Source organism: Colius striatus, chromosome 9 (assembly GCF_028858725.1).
Source record: "Colius striatus isolate bColStr4 chromosome 9, bColStr4.1.hap1, whole genome shotgun sequence".
Lineage (NCBI taxonomy): Eukaryota > Metazoa > Chordata > Aves > Coliiformes > Coliidae > Colius > Colius striatus.
In genome coordinates, this window is record NC_084767.1 from 23,784,556 (window position 1) to 23,798,171 (window position 13,616).

Below are 13,616 nucleotides of genomic sequence, written 5' to 3' on the forward strand. Positions count from 1 at the left end.
CATCCTCATTGAGAAGTTCTGGCAGTGTGGCTTGGATGAGTGGACAGTGAGGTGGATCAAGAGCTGACTGAATGACAGAGCCCAGAGGGTGGTGAGCAATGGCATGGAATTCAGTTGGAGGCCTGTGGCCAGTGGAGTTCCACAGGGATCAGTTCTGGGGCCAGTCTTGTTCAACATCTTCTTCAAATACCTGGATGAGGGGACAGAGTTCACTCAGCAAGTTGGATGATGACACCAAACTGGGAGGACTGGCTGATTCTCCAGAAGCCTGTGCTGCCATTCAGTGGGATCTCGACCGGCTTGAGAGTTGGGCAGAGAGGAACCTCATGAGGTTCAACAAGGACAAGTACAGAGTCCTGCATCTGGGGAGGAACAACCCCATGCACCAGTACAAGCTGGGGATTGACCTGCTGGAGAGCAGCTCTGCAGAGAGAGACCTGGGAGTCCTGGTTTACAGTAAATTAAACATGAGCCAGCAATGTGCCCTTGTGGCCAAAAAGGCCATTGTCATCCTGGGATGCATCAAGAAGAGTGTGGCCAGCAGGTCAAAGGAAGTTCTCCTCTCCCTCTCCTCTGCCCTAGTGAGGCCTCATCTGGAGTCCTGTGTCCAGTTCTGGGCTCCCCAGCTCAAGAGAGACAGAGAACTTCTAGAGTGAGTCCAGTTCCACTACTACTTGGGCTACCAAGATGCTGAGAGAACTGGCACATCTCTCATGAAGAAAGTCTGTGAGATCTGGGGCTGTTTAGCCTGGAGAAGACAAGACTGAAGAGGCACCTCATCAAGTCTTATAAATACCTAAAATGTGGGTGTCAAGAGCATGGGGCCAGTCTTTTCCCTGTGGCACCCAGTGACAGAACAAGGGGTAATGAGCACAAGATGGAACATGCGAAGTTACACTTGGAACACAAGCAGAAACGTCCTTGCTCTGAGGGTGAGGGTTTGGAGGCTCCATCTCTGGAGGCTTCCAAACCTGCCTGGACACGTTCCTGGGCAGCCTGATCGAGGTGAACCTGCTTTAGCAGGAGGTTGGACTGAATGATCTCTAGAAGTCCCTTCTATGCTGTCATTCTGTGATATATGTACACACATAAATGCCACATAATATTGCCTATGTCGTGTAACAAAAGCTGAAGTGTATATATCACATAATAGGCAAGATATAAATACATCCTCCTGTAAATGCTCACATACATAAGTAACAGGGGTACACGATACCATGTCCCTGCTTGTCGCCAGTGGCCCCGCCCCGGCGCCCGCATGTCCCCAGAGCAGGAACACGGGCGGCCAGAGCGGCCGGCGTGACCGCGGCGGCGCGCGGAAGTGCGCGCTGCTCGCGACGGAAGTGGCGTGAATGCGCCGCCGCCTCCCGAGGAGCGGCCGTCTTGGCTGCGGGGACGCGCGCCCTGGGGAAAGATGCCCGTGGCGGTGATGGCAGAGAGTTCCTTCAGCTTCAGGAAGCTCCTGGAGCAGTGCGAGACTCAGGAGCTGGAGGTACCGCCGGGCGGGAGGACGGCCTCGAGGGCCTGGCAGAAAAAGGCCGTGTGCCCCGGCAGGGCCGGGAGCGGGGCCGCCCCGCGGCGCGGGGGCTTGTCGGCACGGGCGTTTCTGGCGGTGTGCGTTAGAGATAGCAGTGACGGTGTCCTCGGTAAACGCGAACTTTTGCCTGGAAATGCTGTTTCAGAGTCGAAGCTGATCGTGCGAGGAAGGATATTCATGCTTTTCTGCCTCCGCATGTGTTTCAGTGCGAGGTTCAATGTTTAAGCGTTCCAGAAACACCAGAAAGCGTTTCAGAAACTCGCAGGATGCAGACAAAATAGCGAATTTTAGTGTAATTATTAGAGTCTTTTTGGAGGAGGATATGTGAGAGAGAAGCTCACGTGTCTGTGTTTCATGTGGTTGTGAAGAAGAAGATATCAGGAAAAGGGGTAGAACACTGAAGCAGGATTACTCATAGATCTATGGTACTCTTACTGTGAGAGCTGACACTGAAAGGTTCTTCTGTGCTTTATAAAATTGTTCTGCATGATGAATTTGCAAGTGTGTACAGCATTGATCTAACAGACTGTAGCCTGTGGTAACACCGAGTGGCACCAAGTTACTGTTAAAGGCTTTTCCCAGAGGCTACCTTTAGACCCTTGCTTGTCTTGTAGTGTCCAGTGCTTTTTCTAAACATAAAGCTTGTGCATCTAACTATAGCTTTTTGAAAGAAAGGAAAACATTGAATTTTCTTCTTTCTTGCAGTCTTTAGTGGTTCTGATTTTTAGATCTTTCTACTCTAGCAATTGAAGGGAGAGAAATGATCCCATATATGATCACTTGCCACAACAGAACGTTGGTGTTGATAAACCACACAGCTTTGCAGTAGAAAATATAATCCTTAGGTGGAAGAGGTCACTGCTTATGTGTATGCACCGCTATGCTTCAGTTTATGTTTCTATGCGTTATTTCTGTGCAGATCCCAGGTGCCTCTTGTGTTGTCAGAATGGTGCTGCAGCTTCTTGGTATGTCTGGGGTTCTGTAGTTTTGGAGCTGGAGGGAGATTGTTCTGATGAAAATGGGACCTTCCTGCTCAGGTGATTGCCATGTCAGCATAGAGAAACAGAGGAGTATCCTTGTTGTTGAGCTGAGTGTTCCTGTTGAGCTATCCATCTATGGAACTTTGTTGGCTTTGGCCACTTTTTTTGTCCTCTGGAGTGGTGAGAGGGTTGTCAGGGATGGAGCCCAGCAGGCTTTGTGCTTTGCATCTGCAGCCATCTGAGGAAGATTAATGTATCCTCCTTACTGCAGAGCATGTGATGTTGAACCTTGATGGGTCCCCAGGAGCTGTTACAAAGCCATTGAACTTAGACTATGCTCTGCTTGAGATTTCTGCTAGCTATCAATAGTCTTCTAGAGTAAATCACAACAGATGCACCCCTGGCAAACTTCCCAAATGCTTTGATAGCAGCAGTAAGTTGCTGCATCCACAGTTCAGTGGTAAGTTACACGTCTGCATCCACATCAAGATTCTTGTGGGCACACTGATACCTGCTGACAGTCTTTGTGTTTCAGATCATAGGTTGATATGCAGCCACAGAGCTTCCTTCAGTAAGACTGTAGATTGTAAATACAGTTGTTTTGGTGGTAGTAAGCTTTCTCTTCTGTTCACTAGTCCTCTGGCAGAGAAACTAATGAGTTGTCTTTTTAGTACAGGGACACAACCAAGATGAACATACACAGTTCAAAGAGATGGTATTAATTGACTTGGCTTTGTTTAACTGGGCACAATCCAAGGAACAGTAGTAGGAACTGTTGTGGGGTTTTTTTATATAGATGATGAACCCCAGGAATAGTTTAATAGTTTTTGGCTTAGCTTGCCTATAAATCATATGTGTAATTAAATCAAAGAGCTGCATAATTGGCTTCCTGTGAGTGCTTGCTGCACTATCCTTTGATATAATTTGTGATAAATTGATAAATTCCTTATGGGAAATATTTTCAGCTTTTAAATTATTATAGACTTTGAAGATTTTATCACTTCATTATAATTCACTTTTTTCCGCTTGTATGACTTGTGAGGTTTGTTGCAGTGTGACAAGTGTTAAAGCTTAGTTTGGAGTTTTAAGAAGAGCAGTTCAAGAGAGCAAAGCTTTACTCTGGTGGACTCCACTGAGCTCAATGCAAATGAAATCATGAGTGCCTAAAACAAACTCTTCATGAGGAACTGTAATGTGAGATGGTTATAACTTTCATGAACATAAGCTAGAAGAGTAATGGAAGATGTGCCTTCATTTATTCCTGTAGCAAAACAAAGTTTTCTAAGTAAAATTTCTGACATGTGCAAGTTAACTCTTTAGTGTAAGATACAACTGCGTTGAGGTAATTTAGTTTCTCTGACAGTTTGCCCAGACTTGTTGTGTGATGTGAAAACAAAAATACCAAGCAGTCGTCTTGGAGTGCTCAGTTTTCATTAAATATGGCTCCTGATGTGTTTTGTAAGGTACAGGTCTTAAAATATTTAACCAAATTATTTGTGCTTGTTTTTTAGGCCCCCGGAGGAATTGCAACACCTCTTGTTTATGGCCAACTTCTAGCTTTATACTTGTTGCATAATGACATGTAAGTAGCTTGTCTTAATGTTTAACTTCAGGTATTGAATTTGTCACTATTGGCTTGAGCTGCAATTGCCAATATATCAGAAACTGGTTATGTCACTAACAAAATGCGTGTAGGCAACGCTGTGTTTTTAAAACCTCTTACTCTGTCAGGAAAATTATTGTCCTTTGTTTGCTCTTGTCCACCCTTTAGAGCTGCAGGAAAACAGATTGGCTTTAGGAAGAAAGTTTCTTAAGTAGTGAAATTGGCTCCTCCAGAAAGTGTTGAACACTTCAGCATTTTGATTTGTAGCCTCTCAAGGCTGCATTTCTTTTGAGCAAGATTGCACGCTGCTTCTGGTGTTTCAGTTACAGCAGGATAGCTCTAAATGTCCATGTTAAAAATGAGGGATACCGGTGCCTTGAATGACTTAAATCCACATGAAGCAATAATTCTTTGATCTGGTGCATTATTACCTTGTAACTCTGTGAACTTGATTTGCTACATTTAAGGTTTTATTGGGAAATGGCTGATTATTTATTCAGGCAGAAGAAATGACACTGCCAGGTTTGATTAGCAAGCCAAAGTAAGCATTGGTGTGGGGATTCAAAGATTTGAGGGTTTTCTTGTATTGTAGATGTCTATTCTTTCAGGACAGATTCCCTAAAGGCTGATTCTGAGTATTAGGCTTAATGCAGATAACATTGGTTCAAGTTAATTTTTGAGGTTTAGAGCTGTGGAGTTTTAGCATTGTGTTTTAATGAAAAGCGGTGAGTCTTTTTCACATTTTAAATCTTAGAATTTGTAACCGTTTTGTTCTGATTTCTGTGCTCGAAAGATTAATGTATCCAAATTGCCAGAATGCTTGTGACAAAGTTGGGTTTGGAAGAACAGGCACAAAACACTCAAAATCTTTTGTATGTGAAGTGGGAACATGAAGAGTATTTTTGTACTGTAAATAAGTTGAATAAAAATAAATGGTGTTTATTTCATCCTTTAACTTCTGTATATGTATGCCCTATAACATATACAATGTGTTATGTATGTAATTTATAAATACACGTGCATATACTGGGGGTACATGCTCAAAAATGGGTTTTTTTCTCCAAAAGTACGTGGTGGGAGTTTGGAGACCACTGATCTAAATGTCTACTGGCAGTGGGAAAAGTTCCTCTTTTGTACATGCATTCCTCAAAAATGCAGCTATTCCAAAAAGAAAACTGCAGAACTTACTTCTGGGATGTGCTGCCTAGGGTAGATGAATAAAAAACCTTTTCTAAACTGATGTTAAATGAGGCAGTTAATGAACTATTTGTTGTATTATGGCAATCATGTCTCCTCAAGAGTAACTTTGGTTTTCTACTTCAGTAGATGTTAGAAGGAATATTTTAAAGCGCTGAAACTGTTAATTATAGCATCTGAACAAGCCTTTTGCTGTCTTCTTGTAGCAAATATTTTGTTTACTGAGAAGTGTTTTTAACTTATTTTTTTTTTAGGAATAATGCACGTTATCTTTGGAAAAGAATCCCTCCAGCTATCAAATCTGTAAGTATTTCGTAAAATGCTGTTTGACTCAAAACTAATTTCATGCAAGCTTGCAAATAATGGCTGCTTTCCTCTCAAGGATTCTGTTTGGTGAGTAGCCTTTGCTCAGTTCTGTGCTGTGCAAGCTGCTTGCCCAGAAGGTCTTTAAGATCTCCTAGTTGTTCATCTGCTACCTCTTTTCTTTCACAAATCTGAATAGAATTGAAGAAATCTGTGGGACTTCGATTAGAAAGCGTTGATAAAGGGTAGTCAGTTGGAGGAAAGCAATGGACCTGACTGAGGGTACAGAATACCTTGTGCAGTGAAAAGGAACTTTAGATAAGACACATTTTCAAATTGTTTCACATTCTGAAGGCACTTGTTTTGCAGTACATTTGGATCAAAGACACATTTTGAGGATTCAGCTAAAGATAATACCAGAAAAGCTTCCAGACTTCACCATTGTTAGGTTTTTAATGCAAGATCATACGTTTTTACAAGGCAGCAAGCGCTCTGTAGTCTTGTATTAAGAAACCTCATGGCCAAGATGGGACCTGCAGATAGTTCTGAAATAATTTTCTTTCTCTTTCAAGGAAAAAGGGAGTTACATCAGTTGAGCAAATGGTCATCTGGATCAATTTTTACTTAACCTTTCTGTCAAACCTGCTGTACTTGTTGCACAGAAATGTCCTGTGGATTATCTGGCTTTTTTGGTGTAACTTCCGTTTTATGTGGAGCATCATGCTTGGTGGGGGAAACTCATGGCATAAGTTATTTTGGGAAGGTTATACCTGAAAGCATAGTGTTTCCTTATGGTATGTGTTGATGCTGATTGAACTAAGTAATAATTTGTCTAACTTCAAAAACAAGTCAGTTCTCCTTACAATTGAAAACATTGCTTGATTACCCAGTTTGGTGTTTGGCTGCTGTTCTGACAGGGTGCTCTGGACTCTGACTAAATGACAATGTGTAACACAGTAAAAGTAGCCCTTAAAACCAGCAGTAGGAGTGCAGCTGTAGTGAATGTGCTACCATGTGAAGTGTGACCCGTCAAGGTTGCAAAACTTTCAAGCTGAAAATTGCCTTCACTCTGTAAACAGGCTTTGCAATTCGTAAAGCCTCTATTGAAGGCTTGAAGCAGAAAATAAGCTGTGCCTGTCTCTTTGCAACTTCAGTCAGTAGCCTTAGTGCTTTAGCTGGTCTGTCAGCCTGGGCTGGTATAAATGACACATGAGCAGATTTTGCTTATGTGGGTGATAAAGTTTTGGCAGAGGGTGGATCAAGGGAGCTAGAACAAGATTTCCTGATGCTTGTCTGTTCATCTTTACACGTGTTGGGGTATACTTCTACAATGGGAAGGGAAGGGGGTGGAAATGAGTTCATACAGTATGCTTACTGTAGAAAACATTTTGTTCTGAATTAACTGTTGAGTTTTTTTGTCACAACAGGCAAATGCTGAACTTGGTGCAGTTTGGTCTGTAGGACAAAGAATCTGGCAGAGAGACTTTCCAGGAATCTATACAACAATCCGTGCACATCAGTGGTCTGAGGCTATCCAACCAATCATGGAAGCACTTAGAGGTACAAATTAAACTTTTTTAGGTAGCATGTAATTATATGTTGCCTTAAACTTATTTCTTTGTGTTCAAACAGAAATAGACAAGTAAACAAATAATGACTTCTTATGAAAAATGAGACGTACTCAAGAAGGCTGTTGCCAAGTTTTTGTAAGTTTAGGTATCAGGTGAGAGATTCTTCTCCCTTTCTACTCTGCCCTGCTGAGGCCTCATCTGGAGTACTGTGTCCAGTTCTGGCCCCCCCAGCTCAAGAAGGACAGGGAACTGCTGGAGAGAGTCCAGTGCACGGCCACCAAGATGACCAGGGGACTCGAGTATCTTCCAATGAGAAAAGGCTGTGGGAACTGGGACTGTTTAGTCTAGAGAAGAGAAGACTGTGTGAGGAATGTCAGTAATATTTACAAATATCTAAATGGTGGGTGTCAGGAGGTTGGAGCATCGCTTTTTTCTATTGTAGCTAGGAACAGGACAAGGGGTAATGGGATGAAGCTGGAACAAGAAAAGTTGCATTTAAACATAAGAAAAAACTATTTCCCTGTGAGGGTGAGGGAGCCCTGGCACAGGCTGCCCAGGGAGGATGTGGAGTCTCCTTCCTTGGAGGTCTTCAAAACCCGCTTGGGCGTGTTCCTGTGTGACCTCATCTTAGTGGACCTGCTTTTGCAGGGGGATTGGACTTGGTGATCTCTAAAGGTCCCTTCCAACCCTACCACTCTGTGATTCTGTGATTACAAAAAATAGTTAAAACCAAACTACATTATTAAGTTTGTGTACCTGATTTTATATTCTTTCATATTGAATTTTGGACACCATATGTTTTCTTCTGTAGAAATTACATAGACCATTAGTTATTCAGTTATATCAGACTTTTAACCAGTAATCTAGGTAACTTACTTGGCATTTCAGAACTTTGTGATACCTGTGAAAAGGTTTTTCTTTTACATGTGGCTTTAGACAAATGTTTTATATATGTTTATGTAACAGTAACATGCAAAGTCCTACTACTAGAGGGCAGTACAGACTGCTAAAAAGCCTTCCAGGGTATTTTGCAGTAAAAAATTTTCTGTAGCTTTAGAAACAAACGATTTTCAGATGCCTTGGTATCAAAGCTGATGTGGTGAAAAAGCTTTTCTTTTTCTGAACTATTCTGAACTATTGCACACACAAACTTATTGCAAATGAAGAATGGCATCAGAGCAGAGTTGCCGAAACTGGTTTGAATACTGATGGTAGTACCCAAGGTGCTGCATACTGCATTTGGAAATTCAATATCGTTTTTAGTATGGGTTTTTGTTCCGGCATAGAGTAAGCTGTGATCTCTAACAGCTGACTTCAGGCAACTGTGGGAAGGGAGGGGAAACTTTTAAAGCTCCAGCTTTACAGGTAGTAGCGATTTTCTAAATGTGTTAGAATTGGAAAAAAAACCTGATTTCCTAGTTATAGAGATGACTCTTCTATCTGCTTACAGTGTTTATCTCTTCTTAGATGCAACTAAAAGGCGAGCTTTTGGACTGGTTTCTCAGGCATATACCTCAATAGTTGCAGATGACTTTGCAGCCTTTGTTGGGCTTCCTGTAGAAGAAGCTGTGAAAGGTACTTTGCTTTCAGTCACTGAGTAGTTTCCCTACAGGTAACTGAGATCAGAGAGCTGCAAGTGATGGAAATATGATCATGTATATAAATACTTTTTATAAAGAGAAGTGATGAGGCAATAAAGAGAGGAAAATATCTTGGTTCTGGATAATTGTTTGATTTGTTTAATTATTTTCCACTAATTGCCATTAGTTGTCCTCCCCTTCTCTATAACACTGCAGCGGTGAGGGAAGATTGAAGGTAGTGGGTTTAGTTAGTTCTGTGACCTGTTACTTTTATAACATTATTTGTTGAATTGCATGTCTAAGTATAAGCATTTTTATAAGAAATGTCTTGGAGTTATGGCATGCAAGCAGTGAACTGAGATACTTTTCTACTAGTCTTAATGTGCATCTTTATTTTTGCATTTCTAGCAATCATCTTCTTGTTCTTACAAATACAAAAATGCTTTTCTAGGTGTATTGGAACAGGGCTGGCAAGCAGACTTTTCAACTCGTATGGTAATGCCTAAAAAAACTGGTAGGTGGAGCTGTTACATTATTACACATTGAGTTTAGCAGTTTCTAATAATTAGGTGTTAATTTTTAATTAGAATTTTGTGAAGTATTATTTTAGATATTCCTACAGAGACTTATGGAGCGTATAAATATAGAATGTTTATAAAATGTAGGAAGTAAAGTAGTGAGTTTGGTTTGGGCATACAAGTAGTTTGGATTAAGCTACATCCTCAAATTAACTTTTTTAAACAAAAGCAGACATGAAATGCTGATTTCTCCTGTTGCTCCTCTGCTGCTGATTCTGACTCAGTGGGCACAAGTTGAGTGACCCCAAATGACATGTCTTAATCTAATAAATATGAGTAAAAAAGATACCATTTTGAACCTGAGAAAATTTTCAGGAGAAGTAGAACTTCTTTGGGTGGGATCTGTTGGATCTTTGTTCTGGGGTGCTCCTCTTGTTGGTATAAGTTTCTTTGTTTTTTAAAATTTGTTCTACTGGATTTTTTTCTTCACTGTCATAGTGTTGATAATAGACGGTCCGTTTCTGCAAAGCTCAGCTTTCAGAAATACTTAGCTTGTTTTTGCTAAAGCTGTATCTGTGTCTGGATGAGGCAAAAATACATGTTAAGCTGTGAAGGTAGGATGAAATGACTGCTCTGAAACTGCACAGTGCAGCTCTGGAAGGAGCCAAATTACATCCATCTAGCTAAGAAAATATACTGTTTGTGTGGGCAGAAGTTTTAGATGTTCAGAGCCCAGTACGTTAAAATAAACACATGCCAGGCAAGGCGTTGAAATTTAACCTTTGGGGCACATACAAAAGCACAGTGCTCTGGTTTGTTACATGATCCTTTTTTTATGAACTGGTTGCAAAATACGCAGTGCTTATAAGGACTGGGAACTAGTTACATGTGGTTCTTTTCCAAAAGTGAGTGCAGGAACTCCTACTGAGGCAAAAGAAAGAGGCAGGAGATTGTAATCTGTTTTGAAGCTGCACGTCTTAAGATGTTAAGACTTGGATATTCTGCTTTTTAGCTATGAAGTAAAATGTGATAAATGAACAGATTTAACTTTAATTACCTTTTCATCTAGTTTTGGCTAGCTGTGCAAACTGTTTAAAATTGATCCACTGGGCTAACTTTATCTGTGTTTTTCTTCAGGTGCATTGGAAGCTTCCTTTAACAGATTTATTCCTTCATCAGGTACTTGCTGTTTGTGTATAATCTACTTGCATATATCTGAAATTGCATGATTAATGTAAACACAATTTCAACAACACCACAAAATGGGAATTGGGTCCTACAAAAATGAATGTCAGAATTCTCCCCTCAAAAAAACCCCACCTCAATCAGGTGCTACGTAAATATGTTTCTCCTTCTGATCCTTGACTCCTCAGATTTTAAGGAGTGTCTGAAATCTCCACTTCCGCAGCTGATGTAGGGAGTGAATTCCAAAGCAGGGGTAGACAGCACCTGCAAAACAAAATGATTTTAGCTCCACAAAGCAACCTTGAATAGGTTTCATTGCTTTTGCATGGTGTGGGTAATTCCTCCCTTTAGAAGAAAGCAATCATCTGTTTTTCCCTCAGTTTCACTATTGATTGGTGTAGCATCCTATGGTCTAGTTCTTAAAAGTTATCTCTCTTGTTCACAAAATAGTGACAGCAGATCTGAATCAGTGGCTTGCTGTGTGTAACAGTTGCCAAAAGTGTCTGAAGTTTACAGATCAAATTCCAAGCTAATTTCAAGAGCCAGAGTCTTGCTTTTTTAAAAGATCCTTTTGATTGTCAGCCCCCTATCACATACTTGCAGCCCTAATCAATAGATCTGCTTTAACTGTATCCTGAATGCTATTCTGTTAACTCCTCAGGAAGAATAAATGCAATTTTTCCTGCTATTTTTATTTCTGATTTGTTTGTTCCTAAATCTCCCTGGCACTTCCAAGCTACTATTCAACTGTAACCTCAGATTAGCTGGCTTTTATGTAAGGATCTGCATGTGCACTTCATTCTCCTGCACCCCATGCAGTACTTTACTGTCTTTTTGTTAGATATCTTCAGTATTGTAACATGTAAAGAAAGGAGAAACTGAAGAGCTCCAGGGGCTGCTTTTTTTTTTTTTTGTCAAGTCAAAGTACTGTGAGTCTTTATTCAGGCTTCAGTTTATGGCAAAAGAAAAGTTTGGGAAGCTGCTGAAAACTGGAGTTTGTTACAGCTACCTTTCCTTTAGGAGCTCCTGGACTACTTAATGTTACAGATAACAGAAAAGTAGTATCACCTAAAGCTGCACAGCTAGGAGGTATATTTAAGATAAATCCCCAGTTTGACAGTCCAATGCATTTTAATTTTTTCCCCTACTGTTGTGATGAATGGTATTGCAGATGGATTTACTTTCTTAATTTCGTTAATGGTGCATGTTTTATCTTTGTAGAACCTGCTCCAGTTCCACCAATTCCAAATGAGCAGCAGTTGGCCAGATTGACTGACTATGTGGCTTTCCTTGAAAATTGATTACCCTGCTTCTGTTTTCAGAACAACTTGGGAATCCTGTGTACTGACAGTTTTAGAGATCTGAGATGTCTTTTATTTTGTATCTCTTAAACATTGCAGTGTCCCCTACTCAAATTTGTGAAGTATGCAGTGTAAATTAGCCCAATTTGTGTCTTGCCAAAGCCAAGCTAGCAAATTGAAACAATTCTTTAACTCCTGTAATATTTATTCAGTAAGAACACAGCAGTATTACATAGTAAGGATTTTTATTGACTCATTGCAGCAAGAAGGAGAACTTTTTTCAATTAATGTTAGAAATGAAGAGAAAGATGAATGAGTAAACTGCGGTGAGGAATTTACGCTAATAGGTTATGTACGTTTATGGTAAGGACTGTAGTGCTTATCACAGATTAATTGCATGTTGATTTAAAGTACTGAGAGTGGGAGACTGCCCTACCCATATCTGCAGAGAGAAGATATTTTGATGAAACAGTAAATTAAAGAAAGAAACAGTAACTCCTGTGCAAGTACATTTGTGTCATTTAAAATTGGTCTTTTTTTCTTGTTGGTCTTTCTGGATTGTTAAATTGTTACCTTCTGATGTGAGAAGTTGCACATCAGGCATATTTTTACAGCAAAATAATTGGAAACGCTTAAAGGTAAATCTTCACTTTGAGGAAGAGTTTTTGCCTTTTGAAAGTTTTGAGTCATATATAGGTCAGATATTTTGCTGGGTAACCATAACTCCTCTGGAGGGCTGTCATGTCTTGAGCCCAGTACACTGGGCCAGGATCTACAAGAAACAACCACCCTTATTTGCCTTTAAGCTTTCTGGATTATGTCTGCAGTTATTGGAGAGGAAATAAAAGATCAGAGTAAGTGTCCCTGAATAGATTCGAGTTGGGGTGGTGATTATATGTTATGCTGCAATGTCAGTTGGAGGAATACATTTTCTATATGCACCTCTGGGTTAATCTTTGAGTTGGGAATTTATTTTAAAAGCAGAAAGATGACTTGTATTCCCAGGCTTTTTATTCATATTATGCTGGTAAAAAGGCTAAGTGAAAACAGTGGTTCTTTACAGGGCAGTGCATGCCTCCATTTGCTTCTCCCTGCTTTTCAATATCATATTCAGTGGTTTCCTTGAAGATGGCAAGTGTGCCATACATTGTGATTGTTTTTTCCAGTGTGCACTACCTACTGTACATTCTCTTGATGGGGATGTGTTAGTGGGAAGGAATTAAACTGTACACTGCTGCTTTGAGAGTTCTTTTTATATGTCAACACTTACTCAAAATGATTATTTATTTGAAACCCACCTAAGACTTGGATTTCTAAAGTTATCTTCAGTGATATTAAAGAACATGTTTACACTGACCTTGTTTACTTGGGTTCTTTTACTTAGAATATGGTTGTTCTGCTTTGTCAGTTTTTTTAATGACTTAATTGGCTTAATTTGGTAGGGCTACTTAAAGATCAGTGCAATACATTATGCTTGGACAAGTACAGGGCCAGTCTTGTTCAATATCTTCATCAACGACCTGGCTGAGGGGACAGAGTGTATCCTCAGCAAGTTCGTTGATGACACCAAACTGGGAGGACTGGCTGATTCCCCAAAAGGCTGTTTTGCCATTCAGTGGGATCTCAACTGGCTCATGAGGTTCAACAAGGACAAGTGCAGAGTCCCGCACCTTGGGAGGAACAACCCCCTGCACCAGTACAGGCTGGGGGTCGAACTGCTGAAGAGCAACTCTGCAGAGAGAGACCTGGGAGTCCTGACTAAACATGAGCCAGCAATGTGCCTTCGTGGCCAAGAAGGCCAATGGCATCCTGAAGAGTGTGGTCAAGGGAGATTCTTCTCC

The 13,616-nt window shown here is 40.7% G+C and overlaps 1 protein-coding gene across 2 annotated transcripts; it reads left to right on the forward strand.

The window, feature by feature from the left end:
- Positions 1–1,344: 1,344 nt before the first annotated feature.
- Positions 1,345–13,131, forward strand: COPS8 (COP9 signalosome subunit 8). Of its 2 annotated transcripts, none has more exons than XM_062002911.1 (8): positions 1,345–1,492; positions 4,029–4,099; positions 5,572–5,620; positions 7,048–7,180; positions 8,659–8,766; positions 9,223–9,285; positions 10,427–10,468; positions 11,696–13,131. In XM_062002911.1, exons 1-8 carry the CDS (start codon positions 1,415–1,417, stop codon positions 11,773–11,775), a joined length of 624 nt encoding a protein of 207 aa, XP_061858895.1. In that variant the 5' UTR covers positions 1,345–1,414; the 3' UTR covers positions 11,776–13,131. The 2 variants fall into 2 exon arrangements, with proteins under 2 accessions (XP_061858895.1, XP_061858896.1); XM_062002912.1 differs by lacking the exon at positions 1,345–1,492 and adding an exon at positions 1,503–1,646.
- The last annotated feature ends 485 nt before the right edge of the window (positions 13,132–13,616 follow it).

Bases quoted from the DNA above. Each gene is read 5' to 3' on its own strand.
- COPS8 (XM_062002911.1), top strand. From the start codon at position 1,415: ATGCCCGTGGCGGTGATGGCAGAGAGTTCCTTCAGCTTCAGGAAGCTC. The intron at 4,100-5,571 runs GTAAGTAGCTTG...TTTTTTTTTTAG, and splicing joins TACTTGTTGCATAATGACAT to GAATAATGCACGTTATCTTT. The intron at 8,767-9,222 runs GTACTTTGCTTT...ATGCTTTTCTAG, and splicing joins TGTAGAAGAAGCTGTGAAAG to GTGTATTGGAACAGGGCTGG.